The sequence below is a fragment of the Zootoca vivipara genome, chromosome 3 (assembly GCF_965207765.1).
Source record: "Zootoca vivipara chromosome 3, rZooViv2.hap1.1, whole genome shotgun sequence".
In the NCBI taxonomy this organism is placed as follows: domain Eukaryota; kingdom Metazoa; phylum Chordata; class Lepidosauria; order Squamata; family Lacertidae; genus Zootoca; species Zootoca vivipara.
The window spans coordinates 34741233-34759142 of record NC_142586.1 but is presented as its reverse complement, the minus strand read 5'-3'; the positions used below and the strand labels follow the sequence as shown (position 1 = coordinate 34759142).

Sequence of the window (17910 nt, the reverse complement as noted above, 5' to 3'; positions counted from 1 at the left end):
ACTATGCTTCATTATTTTGTGAGAACAGCTTTAGATAGGGATGTGGATTTTAACATCAATATAATTGATTAAATAAAATAATTGTTAAATCAACTGATGCTTTAATCCCATAATAAGACTGATTTAATTGAAGTACAGTACTTAAATTAACACAGACTACACTGGAGGCACACATTCCAGCTCCCTAATACTTCAGTCAAAATAAAAGTTTAAAAAGACCCTCCTGGTTTCCGCCCAAAAGATAGCAGGTATTTTGATTTCAGGTTAAAGTTACCAAGTTTCCTCCTAGCAAGATAAAAAAATCAGCAACTAGGACAAGCAATGTTCAACTGAGGCCCACTGTGAAGAACACTTTTCAAATCATCATACAGATGGGATTTAAAGCCTCCTACATCTGAAGTCATTCTGCTTTATTATTTTTTTAAAAATCTGCTGTAACAAGAAATATTCAAGACTTGTAAGACATTAAAAGCGTCCTTCCTTCAAACAATAAATGGTAGCTTTTGTTTAAGAAATGAGTTCTTCCAGATCAGACACAATATGCTCTTCCTTTCATAGTCCCATAAAGTATCTAAATACTTAAATTCACAAAGTGGGGTTCAGAGGCAGTTTGAAAGAAAACAGGGGACAATGTATTCTCAGCAGAAGGCTTACAGCAGGAATAGCCTATGCCACACATTCCACATGTGGACTACAACGCCCACCAGCACCTGCCAGCAGTGCTTTTTTCCTAGAAAAATAGGTGTCGGTACTCACTGTGAAGTTGTTACAGCAAGTGCCACACACAAGAAAAAGAGGTGTTGTTAGTGTGTACCCTTGAGTACCCCCTGCAAAAAAGGCTGATGACTTGTAGCCTACAACATTTGGAGTGCACCACATCAGTTTCCCCTGACTTATAGGAAGCAACTTAACCAAGCAACAAGCAGAATATTGTATAGTATATCCCCCCAATGAAGGGTATAGCTGTTGTTTCTGAAATACTGAAGCCAACTGCCTCTAAAACCACTTTTTGAATATTTGCTGTCAGTTTGGGTAAGTAGGCCACCCCCTGGCCTAACCTAATCATCTTTACTAGTTAAAATTAATGTGTTGTATTTCCAATCCTCAATTAAAATAATTTACTTGTTATACCACCCTCAATTACTATGCATGCAATGCAAACCTTTGCAGAACTTATCAACGCAATACTGAATTTGCACTCAGCTGGAAATTTTTCAGCTCAAATTATACTACCTTCCAGAGGTAACATTTCATTTGCTCTTACTAGTTCCAGATAGCTCTCTTAGAGCTATATCAACATTCCATATGGTGGCTTGCAGGAATAGCCAGAGGATATCTCTTAGCTGTCTGAAGCAGCAAAGAAACTGCCAAGGCAGCTCAGGACATCAGTTGGCAAATACCAAAAACAAGGCAGATATAGAATGTTCTGCTCTTTCGTAATAGATGGGTAAATGTCAGTGCTTTAGGTAATTACCAATCTTTTTCATAAAAATACACGACTGCTTACACCCCTAGAGCACCCCATTTTCCATAGATAAACAAAAAAGCTTATCCTGCTCGGGCTCAGGATGCTCCCACCCACCACCTGAAAATAGAGAACTTTTATCCATGCATATGAGAGAACATGTAAACCAAGCTTAAGTTGTCTTATAATTTTATTCATTCAATTTATTCATGATTGGTGCCACACAGATTAGTGAATTTTGATTCCTGACCGTCTCTAAGACCCAATTTAAAGTTAAAAAAAATCCAGTTACAAGAGCTACATCCACACATACACCTGCTCTTAGGATTTGCAGGCTTTCATTAATCTTCCATACAAATCAGGAATTAACACCACCAGAACATATATTTGTTGTATGTTACCTACCCTCTTTGAAACAAATCCACGTTATAAAACTTGTGGAGCTCCACGGAGAATTCTACCATTGCTTGTACTTCACTCATTTTTATGTAGCTGCAGAAGTCCAAGAACTGTGGTTGGCACCTTATTTACTGCAGAGATGGAACACAAGATATGTGAGGTGTACTCACAGCTGATTACTCCATGACCTAACCCTGGCATGAACTATGAACAAGTTTCCTGCTTCATACGTATGTCCTTCATGAATAAATGTTACACAAAATGTTTTGCTTATCTGCTTCCCCATACAATAGCAACAGAAACAGATGCTCCAGCTTGACCTCCACCTTCAAAACAAACAATACATTTTCAATACAGAACTAGTTGTATACAATACAAAGGAATTGAAATAAATAAATTTGTTTACCTAAGGTGGAAATCCTAAGCACATCTGCTAGGAAGTAAGCCCCATCAAATTCAATGGGAGTACCTCCAAGTAAAATATGTTTAGGATTGGGCTGCAAAACAAATTTTCATTCTTCAGTTACTCTTAGAGCAGTAAAGCACCCCTTATACAGATATGGGTAATGAAGGGATAAATAAAACTGCCTCAATTTGTATCAGTGGAAAAATACACAAACCTTAATTTTGTGTCTTAACTATGAAGCATCAAAAGATGCTCATTTTGAAAAGCAACAATAAACTATGGTTTAGTACTGGGGTCGGCCTGGGCCAGTTCACTCCAGCGGAGATTCCTCCGTGGGCTGGATTGCGTGCGTGCTCTGACATTTGCACAGATGCGATTTTCAGCACTGTGGAAGCAAGTCCCCACACCGCACCAGTTTAGTGCAGTGCACGGGGACGTGCCTCGTGGGCGTCTCGGTTCAGGGGTGCCTCGTGGGCCGGTTAAACGACCTCTGTGGCCTGTGGCCCATGGGCCTATATCATACTAGTTTAGTATGATATGCATGAGCGTCAAAGAGCTGTGGGCTCCCTTTATTCCTCTGGAATGGCAGTGAGAAGTTTAGAAACATTTGCTTCTATTTTTTAACTAATCAGAGTTTCTCAATGAATCCAAGCTCCAGGGAATTCAGGATCGTTAGGTCAAAGAATTCCAACCACCCACAAGTAACGTACATGCAGAAGGTATTTTTTTATTATAAAAAACCAACAACTTAAGGGTACAGCTCTGTGAGTAGTGAACGTGCTCAGTCACCTTCAGTTACCACAGAATGCTTAGTAAGAAAAGAAGATTATGAAAAGCTGGGTGATAGGAAAGGGGCGTACACTGCAACATACTGTTGCATAACCCACATTATCAAGTGCATGTCATCAGTTTCTATTGTTATCATCTACATTTCATTCACCACAAGTAACATAAAAATTAGCTCTGCTAGTGCCATGGGACTTTCTTTTCCTCTCCCCTACCCATATATGCCCTCAAAATCCACTAAGGAGAGGAAGTTCCACTGCACACAGAAGGCTGTTGTGCCAGTTGAATTGCAGCACTGGATGCACTGGATACAGCCCTAATTTTCTAACATTAGACTGAACATTATTTCTCCTGAATAGGTCTGCCACTTCAGTAGGGAAAACTTAAAATTAATGTGGAATATCCTCTCCTCATTGATATAATGTAATACTAAAGATGTAATGGGACTTATATAGGCATGTTACAGAACTGAACACTAAACTATTTTTTCTTGTAAAAAAAAAACAAGATTCCTTTTTACCTCTAGTAATAAATAATCCATTTTGATCAAAGCTAATATGCAGTCTTCCAGTTTCTAATTTCTGCAGTCAAGTGCATACTGATTGCTCTGTAAGAAAAAGAAATCAAATGATTGTACACCTGAATGCAAGCCATCTACACAGAAATTGGTGCTCTTCTTTTCTTTAATTCCCAGTCACCCAGTTCACTAGTCTCATTAAACTATAGTTTAAAGCAAACTATGTTTTAATATGAATGAGCAGCATGTTAATGTGCACTGCTCAAAAGTTCCCAAAGCATTATTCCCATGCTTATGCAGATGCCTGTGTTGTTCAAACCCAGGCTCCTAATAATAATAATAATAATAATAATAATTTATTTATACCCTGCCCATCTGGCTGGGTTTCCCCAGCCACTCTGGGTGGCTTCCAACAGAATATTAAAATGCAATAGTATATCAAACATTAAAAGCTTCCCTAAACAGGGCTTTCTTCAGATGCCTTCTAAAAGTATGGTAGTTGTTTTTCTCTTTGACATCTGGTGGGTGGGTGTTCCACAGGGAGGGTGTCACTACCGAAAAGGCCCTCTGCCTAGTTCCCTGTAACTTGGCTTCTCGCACCGAGGGAACCGCCAGAAGGCCCTCGGCACTGGACCTCAGTGTACGGGCAGAATGATGGGGGTGGAGATGCTCCTACAGGTATACTGGACAGAGGCCGTTTAGGGCTTTAAAGGTCAGCACCAACACTTTGAATTGTGCTCGGAAACGTACTGGGAGCCAATGTAGGTCAATGTGATCGCTCTCAGTCACCAGTCTAGCTGCCGCATTCTGGATTAGTTGTAGTTTCCGGGTCACCTTCAAAGGTAGCCCCACATACGAGTGCATTGCAGTAGTCCAAGCAAGAGGTAACTAGAGCATGCACCACTCTGGCGAGACAGTCTGTGGGCAGATAGGTACCAGATGGAGCTGATAAACAGCTGCCCTGGACACAGAATTGACCTGCGCCTCCATGGACAGCTGTGAGTCCAAAATGACTCCCAGGCTGCACACCTGGTCCTTCAAGGGCACAGTTGTCCCATTCAGGACCAGGGAGTCCTCCACACCTGCCCACCTCCTGTCCCCCCAAAATAGTACTTCTGTCTCGTCAGGATTCAGCCTCAATCTGGTTTTCCGAAATAAACCAGAAATTGTAACCATGGGTTGATTGGAGTGAAATGACAAGCTTGTTTTTTCCACAGCAGAAGCAGGGAAGGAGAGCCTCTGGAACTTTGAGCAGTGCGCACTAACATGCTGCTCATTCGTGTTGACCTGTAGTTTGCTGAGGTCACGAAGTTCACTAAGTTAAAGGAAGCATAAAAATAAAGGGTTGTACTGTATATGGAAAGCAGCTGATATGTCTTTGGAATGGTTTGAAAAAGCAACCAGTTAATTCACTGCAATTATATACACAACAAATGTTCAGGTTCTGCAATGTTTACATCCATCTAGCACGCCCGATATAGGAGATTAAAGGCTTTTTTTTACTGCTGAAAGGATAAGGGGTGGGGGTGTCCTATTCCCCATTAACTTTTCATAGGATACCCCCCCCCCCACACACACACACTTGTAAGGTGTGCATCAAAGTTGCAAATACTGTATGTTACTTGTCAGCAAATACTATAATGCATAATATGCCACGTTTAAGCTAAAAATGTATTCATTAGCTGTAGTTAGCTTTGTATCTGAATACCTATACCATGTGTTATGGATTAGTCGCAAACCAAGATTTCAAACTATGGCTTAAAGTTGGTTTTAAATTCATGGTTTCCATTAACTGTATTACACTTACACTGTATTACAGTGCAGTATTACACTGCACTGAACAAATCAGATATAGTTCTCCTACCTCCTCACCTTCACTTACTGCAAAGTGGCAAGTAGTTTTTACTGCTGTTTCCCAGTGGCCTCCTACAGAAAATACAGCTTAATTTGGCAAGCGAAACTATTATTTAACTGTAGATTTGGGATCTGAACTGGCCTGAAGGCACAGGATTATTAGCTCCAGCTCCAGCTATAGATACAAGACCTCTAAAACAGCATATTATTCTAAGGTACAATTCCATCCCCTTTCCTGTGTCCCATGGAAAGTATAAAACTCAGCAGAAAATAAAATGTAATTAAAAAATCTTGAAATGGCATTTAGATGGCATTTCTGATCCAAGTGGATTATGTTGGCTCCAAAATCAGTATCAATACTTGGCCCAAGAATTCCAGATGCTCTCCCAAACAGTAGACTCTGACAGCAGAACAACATCCTAAACCAAGCACCCCCAAACTTCGGCCCTCCAGATGTTTTGGCCTACAACTCCCATGATCCCTAGCTAACAGGACCAGTGGTCAGGGAAGATGGTAATTGTAGTCCAAAACATCTGGAGGGCCGAAGTTTGGGGGTGCCTGTCCTAAACCATAGTACTGCATATTCCTGCGTATAAGACTACTTTTTAACCCAGGAAAATATTCTCAAAAGTCGGGGGTTGTCTTATACACCGGGTCGTATTTCTTATACGGCAAGTATATCCCAAACTCTATATTTTAACTGGAAAAGTTGGGGGTCTTCTTATACGCCCAGTTGTCTTATACGCCGGAATATACAGTACATAAATTTGAATATTATACCAAACTTTACTATGCTCAAACTATGATTTGCAAATCAACCAGGATTGCAAATCAATCATGGTGGCAATTTGCAAATCAGGTCCACCAAACAGCAAGTTCAGACATAAAAAATATAGCTTGGCTTTATTCCCAGACCATCTCTGTAAATATGGACATTAGGTTTGCTTGCACTGAGTTCCACTTTCCTTTTAAACCAGATTCTATTTTTCAAGAGACACATGAGACACTTCATATACTTAAGCACACTAACCAGAAGTAATAGCCACCTTTGCTAAATTTAAAATTTTTCACACTCTGCCTACCCAGAAACTTGTGTGTTTCATTTAATGCTTTGGACAATCTGCATTACAAGCCAACCTTTAACTTCTTAGAAATATAGGGTGACCACTGTTCCTTTATCCCAGAATACTATGTGTGTAATCTGATATCTGTAGCACCTGTATAGGATTTATTTCAGACTGCAATTCCACCTGGGAACTGAGTTTACAAGGTGGCCCCATGGCTACAACATCCAGGCTACTTTTTTCTTTCTTTCCTCATTTCCCCACTCCAATTTGCATAATATCTTGCCTGAGGAAGAGCTGCAAAGAACTTAATTTTTTTGATAGTTTCATGACATTTTGGTTGGTTATAATGAATTTATGGTCCAACAGTGGATTATGGATTTCTGTTCTTATGGCCTAGTTGTAGAATAAAATATCATCTGCTTACAGCCTTAGCCTCTGAGGACTTCCCATCTTTGCTTATCCATGTGCTATATATGGCACATAGGCCACACAAAATAAATAATGCTTTGCACAAGCATTCATTTTGTGCAGCTTATGTGCTAGGGTGGATATATCAATGGTTAAGAAACAATTTAAAAAACAAAGGTAGCCATAAAAAAACTCCCAAATACACAGCTGGATTTTGGTTAACACACAGCTACTGTTGCTTATCCAATTGACACATTTGTACTCTTTAGGAAAACAGGTAATGTATAAAAAGAAATAGAAAGGGGCAGTAGTAGATCAGTGGTAGAGCACATACATTGCATGTTGGAGATCCCCTGTTAAATTCCTAGCATCTCTAGGTAGGGCTAGGAAAGATTCTCGTCTGAAATCCTGGAGAGTTGCTACCAGGCAGCACAGCTAATACTGAACTAGGGTTGCTTCCAGATGATCTGCTTATTGAGTATTCATTCTGATCTGTTTGCAGGGAGGTTATATGAGTGCTTCAAACAATTGCTATTCCACACTTTCCAGGGCATTTCCCCACCACTTACCAATGGACGGGGTGAGTGTTGAGCAAGTGTGTGAAATCAATTTTAATGGTACAACCCGGATTTGTTGGTATGCAATTGAATCTCACCTGAAATTAGTGACAGCCTGGAAGCAGCCTAGAAGGACCAAAGGTCTGACTCAGTACAAAGCAGCTTCCTACAGTACATAGAAATCCTAAAGCAAGATCCACCAGGATGAGTGGCTTAGGATCTAGCAGATCTCTGGCTGAAGTAGGAAGTTCTCAAAGGGCTATGATGATTTAACTCCCCCATCCTTTGCTCAGCAATATTTATGCCAGAGTATCCCCCTTATCCTGGCTCAGACAGGAACCAGGTGACTGAGTCAAGGCAAGCTTGGCATATCTTAAGCCTGCATAAGCCCTAGAAGAAGGGGTTTTCCAAGCATGGGTCCAAAGCAGGAGGCTGGATCCTATGCCTGTTCAGCTTGGTGCATGACCTGACAAATGACCTGGCAATGTGGTATAGGTGGTATAGCAAAAAGGGTGGTGTAACTCAAACACTATTTCAAAGGCTTATTTTCCCTCTGCCAGTCTTAGGCTGGCTCAGCTAGCAGTAGCTCCATTTCTAAATGGAGTTTGGATCTGGTATAACTTTACACTGGCTTAAACTTACACTGTCTTCCTTTATGCCAGCTTCTTGTGCATAGGATTGTTCCATATGTGATGTACTGTACTTCATGTTCTAAACTAGAATATGCTTTGGTAGTTAAAACAAGTGGGCCAACTTAATATTATTAAGTACACCCAAGTGAAGTTTTTGCAGTCCATTAACTAATGTAGTCCATATGGACTTGGCAGCCCCTAAAAAAGCTTTATATACCAGCATAAAGCTCAACTCTTATTTTTATGAGGTATCGGGTAGCTTCAAGAGTTAAACTGAGGACACCATATTACATTAGGAATGTTAGGAATTTGCATTGATAGAAAGACATACTTGAGGGCCCTGGAGGGAGGAAAAAGTGGTAGAACAGCATGAAGTGTTATAATCACAGGTAATATTTAGTAAAGTTGTACTTGGCTACAGTACAATGAATGAAGTGGCCATGCCTTTCCTAATCCTTTAGATTAATGAACTAATAAAGAAATATACATCTAAGGTCAAAACGCCTTGGTGATATCACAGAACAAAAACAAGTTAAAGGTTGGTTTGTTTTAATATAAAACGACACAAATGGTTCTCAATCATGGTTGCCCTGCTGAATTATAGAGAAGTATGTTTAAGTTATTTAAAATAGGGCAACCCTCCCCCCCAATAAAAAACACACACACTCAAAGAACACCCTGGTACCCTAGAATTCATGCAGGATGCCTGGGGAACCGGTTAGAGAAATAGGACAAGTTTCCTGGTTTCTCGCGACGTTTAAAAATAAGAGCACAAACAGAAACAGAGAAAGGTAAAACGAAACACACGAATTGCCAGGGTTTACTGGCTCCCTTTTAGCCGAGGCTTTCAACCAAACTAAAGTGGATTCGATTGGAGTGGGATAAGACTGGATTGGGCCGGACTGACTCCGGAGGGGAAAAATACACACACTCTCTCTCTCACACACAGAGACGCTCACTTCTGCTTGGAGTAAAAAGGAAGTGCTTTTTACATTTTTTTAAAATGAGGCTTCTAAACGCTCTACACATCTTTTCCAGCTGCTCCCCTTCCTGTTCACCTTCCAAGAGGCGTAGGAAACATCCACCTCAGCTCTAACGACGCCCTGCTCCGTCGCAGGTTTTCTCTCCACACAGACACCTAATTCACAAGCACCGCCGACTCACCTGAGGGAAAGGAGCAGCAGCAGCGCAGCACCGGGCACCGGCCTCCCCCAGGAAGAGGCGACTACCTGTCGGTCCTCTCACTGCCGCCGCCACCACCACCTCCTCCCGACTCGACGCTCCTATCCGCTGCCGCCGCTTCTGGATGAGCCCAGGCCTCAACAGAAGCCCCGTAGTGGCGTAACGCAGGCATCCGACGCCGGCGCCCCGCTCGGCCGGCAGGGCGGCCTGCGTTCCGACGGCGCGCGCCCTCCTCTTCCTCCTGCCGCTGATATGGCTCTCGCCTGGGAAAAGCGGCTAGGAGCAAGTAGATTCCGCCGGCCACCACCAACACCGCGCCCGCCCGCCCGCCGCCGCCGCTTCCTGCTCGCAAGCAAGCAAGGCAGCGCGGGCAATGAGAGGAGGCGGCCGCCGCTGGCGAGGACTGGCAGGGAGCGCCCGAGTTAGGCAGGGAGGAAGGACGACTACGGCATCCTCATTGAGGGCTCCCCTCTGACTGTGGCGGCGCTTGATCTCCGAGATTCCCTACAGTCGCTCCCGCTTTCCTGGAGATCTAGCTCTAAGATCCTCCCTCCTGCTGCTCCCGCCGCTGCTTGCTTGCTGGCTGCTCCCTCCCAGTTCGAGCTCCCCCTGCTGCTGCTGTGTGCGAGGCACCGGCTGGGCTACACACAGTGTGGGTCGGCGGGCTGCTGCTGCTCCACCCCCCCTCCCACCGGCAGGCGAACAAACAAACAAACAAACAAAAAAGCAAAGAAGTGGGAGGGTGAAGAAAACAATAGCAACAGCAGCAGCAGCAGCAACAACAACAAATGCAAACTGCCCTCGAGGCACATTTGGGGATTGCCGCGACTGCTACTCGTCGCCTTGTCGTTCTCCCTTACTTTGTCTCTGGCCAAACAGAAAGCGGAAAGATGATCACCTCTTCTTCCTCCTTCTCCTCCCTTCACCTGCAATTCTGCCTGGCCCGAAGGGTTTTTTTCATCGGAGGTCTTCCCTGCATGCAAATTTTCCTTGGAAGGACCAGTGAACCTGTGCAATGGCTTCAAGAGTTCTTGCAAGCAGCAGTTAGGCCAAGTCACACCACCTACTGGCTTCTTTTGCAGCGCAAGGCGGCCCTCGAAAAGTCTCTCTGCAAAGTGCCTTCTCAGCAGATACTTTTAATTGCACAAAGAGGCAGGAACATTCCCAGAAAGCAAGAGAGAGAGAGAGAGAGAGAGAGAGAGAGAGAGAGAGAGAGAGAGAGAGAGAGAGAGAGAGAGAGAGAGAGAGAGAGAGGCAGTGCAAAGCAGCAAGATCACCGCGTGAGTCACAGGCGCGATATAGGAAGGAGAAGGTAAATTCTCAAAAAGTACTCTCTAAATGTTCAAAAGGGTCAGTCAGATTAGATACAGCAAGAAAGTAATCTCGGGAGCAAGAGTCCAAGTCACACTTGAAAGGGTTCTCTCAAGTAAGATGTTTTTTTTAAGGATTTAGGAATGTTCTCTCCCAACAAACCACACACAACCAACAATCTACCTTTCCCTTCTAATCAAGATGTAGCACCAGAAAAAACAAGCAAAAACTTGAGAAGCTGATAAGGGTTTCGCCATAAGATTTTTTGTAAATGAGAAAGCTTAACCTCTGTCTTGTCAGAAACAAGTTCTAGCGTACATATTCTTAGCCCTACAGGTAACACAGAGTTTTCCTTCATGGGTGCTTTTGTTGTACAGACCCATTCTGTCTGATGCACTTTAGAGTACTGTTTTCAAACCATATCACATATAATATTCCAGCAATTCTGAAACCCACTGTGTAAAGTAGCTAGATATTATCCCTCAGTATTTACAGATGGAAAAATGAAAGCTAAGAGCTAGTGGCTTGTGTGAGGCCCCCTAGTGAATTGTGGCATGAGCGAGTTGTGAAGAATAGGTTGAATAAAAAGAGCAACCCAAGTTGGACTGTGCTCAGACTGAAATAATGTGTGTGAAAAGCCATGGTGGCATGCAGGCCTTTTGTTGAAAATATTTGTGATGGGCAGTGTGAAAAATAGCTAGCTAATCCCAACTATAAATTGATTTTCTTGGAGTAACATAACAAAAATAATGGTTGTTACAGGTAGGTAGTCGTGTTGGTCTGACGTAGTCGAAACAAAAAATAATATATATATATATAAAATCCCTCCAGTAGCACCTTAGAGACCAACTAAGTTTGTCATAGGTATGAGCTTTCGTGTGCATGCGCACTTCTGAAGAAGTGTCATAAAAGCTCATAAAAATAATGGTGAACAATATGGATGGGAGCAGTTTAACAGGATGTCTTTTGTTGATTTGAAAAAAAAAAGATGGTAAAAGTTATGGACTTGATGGTAGTGATTCACTTTGGAATGCCTTTGAATGATTCTATTTTTTTATTTATTTTGTGGTTTTGTCATATTAATACCGTACAGTAGCTTCCCCTGTCTTTCAATCCAGCTGTGTTTGATCTTTAGGTTTTATGTGAATACTGTAGTGACAAATGCTTCTTCCTTTCTAACATCTGTGCATATTGTGCGCAGATAGTGTTGTATAGTGTTGTAGCTAATACGGGGGGGGGGAGCTAGAAGTGATGTGAAATGCATTATTGCACTTTCAAACAGTAAGACACATGGCTCAGGCGCGCTGCAGGCACCGTGGTAAGTGCTGCCCCTGCAGTAAGTTGCCGTCCAGTATGCACACCCCACCCCCTAGCTATGCTAGCGGTTTGAATCCAGATTATAAAAGAATGGGACTTTCCCGGCTCCTTTACCCCTACCCCTTCCACAACTGCGTCCTCCCAAAGCTGCTCCTGAAGGTCGCTGGACCGCCTGGAACTGTAGGGGATGGGGTGCAATGGGCTCCAGCAGGATGGGGAAATGGGAGGAATTCAGGATACTGTCTTGCAGAAGTGCTTTATCATCTGCTTAAAACACCTCTGGATCAAAGCCATAGTATTACAGCTGAGTCACTCACTTGCTGTTGGAAGCATTCCTCCGCTGTATATATTACAGTACATATACATCGGTTTGCTTTCTGGAATATCGTTTCCCGTGCTGGACATTCCTCTTCCCTTGCATGGAATGATACACAACTATTGCAAACAACCAAATATTTCATGAAGGTTCAAGAATTGACCTGGTTCCCTCTTTAAAAACTTTTTAAAGATAGCTGTGCTATTTGTTTAGTTTCCCCCCTTAATATTGTAACTATAGACACTCTTGGATGTTCCAGGATGGATGGCTGGCTGGCTGGCTGGATAGATAGATAGATAGATAGATAGATAAATAAATAAACAAACAAACAAACAAACAAACAAACGGTCAATTACTGTATATAGACTGTGATTTCTATGCTGCTCTTTGACATAAGACCCTAGGGCAGCAACAAAAACCTAAAACAATAAACATAAAGCACAGTAAAATCATCAGCAATTTGTCAATTTCCTAATACACAAGCCTGAACCTCACCTTTAAGGGGCTGAACAAGGAGGTGATTGTTCAACTGGAGCCTAGAGCTAAACAATGTTGTTGCCAGCTGAACCTCTGGAGAAAGTGTGTTCCACAACCAGTGCACTGGGCTGAGACATTCCTCCAACAGGTCATCCTCTCAGACTTCATTTTGCACTGGAACTCTCCAGCAGATCTGAAGGCACAAGTATGGAGAGAGAGGTGCTCCCTCTGGCAATCATATCCCAAGCCGTTTAGGATTTTATATGTCCAAACCAAAATTAGGTCAGTAGTAAATAGCTGTTCCTATTTTATCTGCAAGCCGCTTTGAGGTACCCTTCAGGGGAAAATAATATAATAATGATAATGATTGTAAGCCTGTGCGGCCAATCTTTGAGGACCAAATATTATCTGGTCTCTAGGCATAAAACCCAACAAGATTCTAAGGTACTGCCTTTTGTACTACCTGCAATCTCTGAACCATCTTCAGAGCACATTGCAATAGTTTTATACAGGAGATTACTGGAGCAAGATTTACAGTAGCTGGACTTATCCCTGGGTTTGTGGAGTTTAGGAGTACGTACCCGAGGGAGTGCATTTAAAACAGGCTGCCTACAGTACTTGATTCCCAGCCTTGGGAATTATGCAGAGCAGTATATAATTTTAATTCAGTCATTCTCTTCATTTTTCAGTTGTCCAATAACAACAGTTCTCTGTACAAACTATCAGAAAAAATATTTTAATCAGTTACAAGAAACCGAAAAATTCAGAAGAAGCAAATGAAACTATAACTTTTCTAAACAAACAAACAAACAAACAAACAAATATAAATTGTTTGGCCTTTTGTAAACTGCCTTGAGTTTTTGGTTTGTTTTACAATCAAGCGATGTATACATTTTATGAAATAAATAAATAAAATAAATAAATAATAGAAATGATGTCACAATGGTTACAAATTAATATGGTTGGCTGTTGTGAAAACGGATCCAGCAGGACTCTTTTGTGTTCTCAGCCCCTAAAATAGAGAATACAGGTGACATTTAACGCAAAATGATGTAAAATATAAACAAATTGCCAGTTTTGAAATTGAATACACACATTCATAATTGATATAGTAGATTCATTTGTTGAAAAGTGCTTCAGAATAACTGTAGATTCATATTGTTAATTATGCCATCAGTAAAAAGGAAGATGCATAATTAAATATGAGGATGGATAGGCAGCAAAATCTGTTTCAATTAAATCCTCATCATGAACTATCAATCTGTTATGAAGTCATATCCAGTTTTCATATGAAGAAACACCACTGAGCCATTATGCCCATCAATTGTGTGTATCAATTAAATAATTTGTGAGTGTCATCTAATATACAAACCCAAGAAGCTTTCACAAATCAAAATTTAGTTGCTCCAACTTTTAAATTTATTGTGTGTGTGTGTGTGTGTGTGTGTGTGTGTGTGTGTGTATATATATATATATATATATATATATATATATATATATATATATTAGTAGATTCCTTGTAATGTATTTTGCTCTGGTTTGATTTGTCTGTTCACTCCTGTAAAAAAACAACAATACAGCATGGTTGAATACTTAAATAAAGTTTAAAAAAATTAGCTGCTCCTTTTTACTCACTACAGCACAGGGAGCTGCAAATGTAAGTTCCTTTAGCTCCAGTCGTCAGCTATCAAATAAACACAAAAGTCATGCTGTTTTGAAGTGCCCCCTAACATACTGTAACAGATTGTAGGTGGGTCCAAGGGGCAAATGTGCAAAGAGGGAATTGGTGAAAGTTAGATATCGCCCAGTGTAGGTTAATATTCTGTAATGTTTTTAGCAATGAAACAGCTATCAGTTATGTGTACTGATGTCATATATAGTCAAAACACATTGGGTTCAATGGCGGATTACTTAAGTCATTTTCCCCAGAACCCTGCCTCCTTTCTGCCCCTTTTTTATTTTTTATATTTTTTGTCCACATGCATAAAGCTGAATGCATGCAAGTTAAATGCACAAAAGTTGTGTGCTTATTGTATTTATATTCAGTTTGTAACACTGGCTATATATTTTTTCCACTTCACATCATTGTGTATTTAATGCATGTTGCACTTGCTATCTACAGTATTTGGAGAGCACTTTTTTTCATAATTTTGACAAATATAGTGGCCCCTGCACACTTGTAACTGACGTCTCTCCCTTTTCTATTTTTTCCTTCCTATTTTGTTTACAAGAGGCCAGTCCTTTGTGCTTTGTGTGTGTGCACATTGTTCCAGGATAAAAGTCAAAGAGGAAAACTATTCAATATATTATTCACATTTAAAGAAACCGTAAAGGTAAAGGTAAAGGGACCCCTGACCTTTAGGTCCAGTCGTGACCGACTCTGGGGTTGCGGCGCTCATCTCGCATTATTGGCCGAGGGAGCCGACGTACAGCTTCCAGGTCATGTGGCCAGCATGACAAAGCCGCTTCTGGCGAACCAGAGCAGCACATGGAAACGCCGTTTACCTTCCCGCTGTAGCGGTTCCTATTTATCTACTTGCACTTTGAGGTGCTTTCAAACTGCTAGGTTGGCAGGAGCTGGGACCGAGCAACGGGAGCTCACCCCGTCACAGAGATTCGAACCGCTGACCTTCTGATCAGCAAGCCCTAGGCTCAGTGGTTTAACCCACAGCGCCACCTGGGTCTCTTACCTTACTTAATGTTAAATAATCTGTTGATTTTTAAAAGTTGGTTTTATCATTTTACCATGAGGCTGTGGTCCTAGGAGTTAGCCCCGCTTGCCATAGGAGGAGCAAAGTAGTTACTGTTACTGTATCTGAATACAGCACAGCCTGCTTCTGATATCAAATTCTAACAGTATTTACTATTAGAAACTTCAATGTAGTGGTGGCTTTCAGGTTAACTTCAATGCAGTGACCGTCTGGGTTAGGAATGGGCAGTACCACTTTGTAGTGGTCCCAGTCCTACTTGGATGGCTTCTTCAGATGATGGTGTTTGGTGGTAGAGGGGCGTTTAGTCTTATGGAGCCTTCAGTGTGGGGTGTCACAGAGTTCAGTTTTATCCACCATGTTGATAAGGTAGATACTGTTCAGCATCTGTATAAAACTACTGAGTGTGGTCGCATGGAGCTTTGAAGCACATTGTCCGTCATGTGATAACGAAGCACTTGTATTTGCAGGTGCAGCTGTAATAATGGCTCAGTAGTAATGCATGATGAGCAGTTTAAACTGAAGCTTAATTCATATAAGACTAAAGGGCTGTTAGTGAATGGTTCCTTGGACTAGATGAATGGGGTTTGGCTGCTCTAGATGAGGTTACAATGCATCTGAAGTAGCACATCTTGGGGATACTTGTGGATCCATTATTGTCATTTAAGGCAAAAATGGCCTCGGTGGCATGGCATGCCTTCCAGCGGCTCCAGCCAGTAGCGCAGCTGCACCCCTATCTGGGCAAGGATATGATAATTTCTGTTGCCTACACTTTGCATTAATCTATCCTGAAGGTTATCAATGTGGGGCTGCCTTTGAAAATGGTTTGGAAACCGCAGCTGCTGTGCAATTCAGCATCCAGACACAACCTGCTGTGCAATTCAGCGTCCAGGACCTGAGCTTTATATTAACATTCATGGCAGAGCAACGCTGGCTAGCAGTTAGTTTCTGGGCTCAATTCTAATGCTGGTTTTAACCTGTAAAGCCTCATGCAACTCAGGATCCCAGAACCTCAACGATCACCTCTCCCCACATGAACCAACCCAGTCAGTGTTAATCATCTAAGACCCTTCCCCATATGCCCTCTTCAAGGAAGGTGTGGAGTGTGAAGACGCAAGACTAGATCTTTTCAGTGGTGGCTCCCTGGTTATAGATAAACATTTTGTTACTTAATAGGGAGGGTTATGAATTATGTCTGTGGCCTTTTGTGAGTGTGTGTTTATCCTTTCAACTGGAGGGTAGGATTTGTTCCACTTATATATATTTTTGGATGAGAACTTTACGTATTAACTTATTTCTATTTTTATATTTGATTTGAATTGAATTTTTTTTATTTCACAGTACTGTAAGTTGCTTTGAGACATGTTTGTGTATAAATTAAATACAATAAATAATGATAAAGTTGTCAAAAAATGAAAATGTGAATTATTAGAAGCAGATTTCATTCAGCTTGGTCGTGGTTAATACCACTTAAATCTACTGGATAGCTCTTCTCCTCCCTATTACAACATCAGAACTATTAGACAAAATATCAAAATTTTGGATAATCATTCTATAATCAACGTTTTTTTAAAAAAAAAATCTAAACAAGAAAGTGAATTTTGTGTGGGAGCTTTGATGTCAGTTGTAGTTGTTCCATTTTTCTGCGCTTAAATTTTTCAGACTTCACTGTTGGGAATCATGCAGCTAAAAAATCTACAATGCCTTTTCACCACAAGAGTCATTTCTCATCTGTCTTTCATGATTCTATCATGGCAGAGCACTTTCTGCATTTAGCATTAAAACGAAATTAGGATAGTGGAAGGGAAATGGGTAGTATGTGTTCTAGCCTCCAGTATTGCAATACAAAGAACAGCTGATGAAGAGAATGTGAAGTAGGTCAAATTATTGTGCGAACTACTTTCTCCCATGCTACAATAAAATCTGCCTTGCCTCCTTGCTTTTATTTTCGTTCCAGGGGAGATGGTGTACTGACTTACTCTAGGTGAGACAATTCAGGCATAATTTAAATCTATGCTAGTTTATTTAAAGACCTATCGGAGTTTCTTTTAAAATGGGTCATTCAGGTGGTGTGCCAGTTAAGTTGCACATTATTTGTCAGTTTTGGGAAAGGGACAGGACAACCCAGGAATTAAAATCCAACAGTGCAGTCCTGCTCTCTTGAGTGTAAATTGTGCTGTGTTCAATGGGGCTTACTCCCCAGTAAGTTTATTCAGGATTTCAGACTATGGCTGCAGCCAATTACATGGTTTACCTGGAAGTAAGTCAATGGATTGCACTATAAATCTACTTTACTGACTTGAATGAAACCACATTAGTAAATACAACGTGCCTTTCCATTCAGACAGTTTACAGCTGCATTTTATGCAGTTAGGCAAATCCAAGCACCTTTATTTCAACGAACATAAGTGTACTGTACTTAATTTTGCATTGAAATGGCTATTAATTGGGACTAGAATAGGCTATAATGTGTGCATGCCACCTCAGAAAAGATCTTGTAGAAATGGA

The 17910-nt window shown here is 41.4% G+C and overlaps 1 protein-coding gene and 1 long non-coding RNA gene across 5 annotated transcripts in view; one reads left to right on the top strand and one right to left on the bottom strand.

The window, feature by feature from the left end:
• FAM135A (family with sequence similarity 135 member A) overlaps positions 1-10312 on the bottom strand; it is a 51652-nt gene extending 41340 nt beyond the window's left edge. For 2 of the 4 annotated variants that reach the window (XM_035109672.3, XM_088665844.1), the window contains exons 1-3: positions 10134-10312; positions 3577-3663; positions 1871-1995 (exon numbers count right to left, since the gene is read on the bottom strand). In XM_035109672.3, coding sequence (XP_034965563.1) covers positions 1871-1947 — 77 coding nt within the window. In that variant the 5' untranslated portion in view covers positions 1948-1995; positions 3577-3663; positions 10134-10312. Of the gene's footprint in view, positions 1-1870; positions 1996-3576; positions 3664-9255; positions 9905-10133 lie in introns of those variants that run through there. The other 2 variants (XM_035109670.3, XM_088665843.1) reach the window with 1 other exon arrangement.
• Positions 10313-10520: 208 nt separating this feature from the next.
• LOC148686208 (uncharacterized) overlaps positions 10521-17910 on the top strand; it is a 41996-nt gene continuing 34606 nt past the window's right edge. Inside the window, exon 1 of the long non-coding RNA XR_015948895.1 lies at positions 10521-10585. This is a non-coding gene — a long non-coding RNA (uncharacterized LOC148686208). The remainder of the gene's footprint in view (positions 10586-17910) is intronic.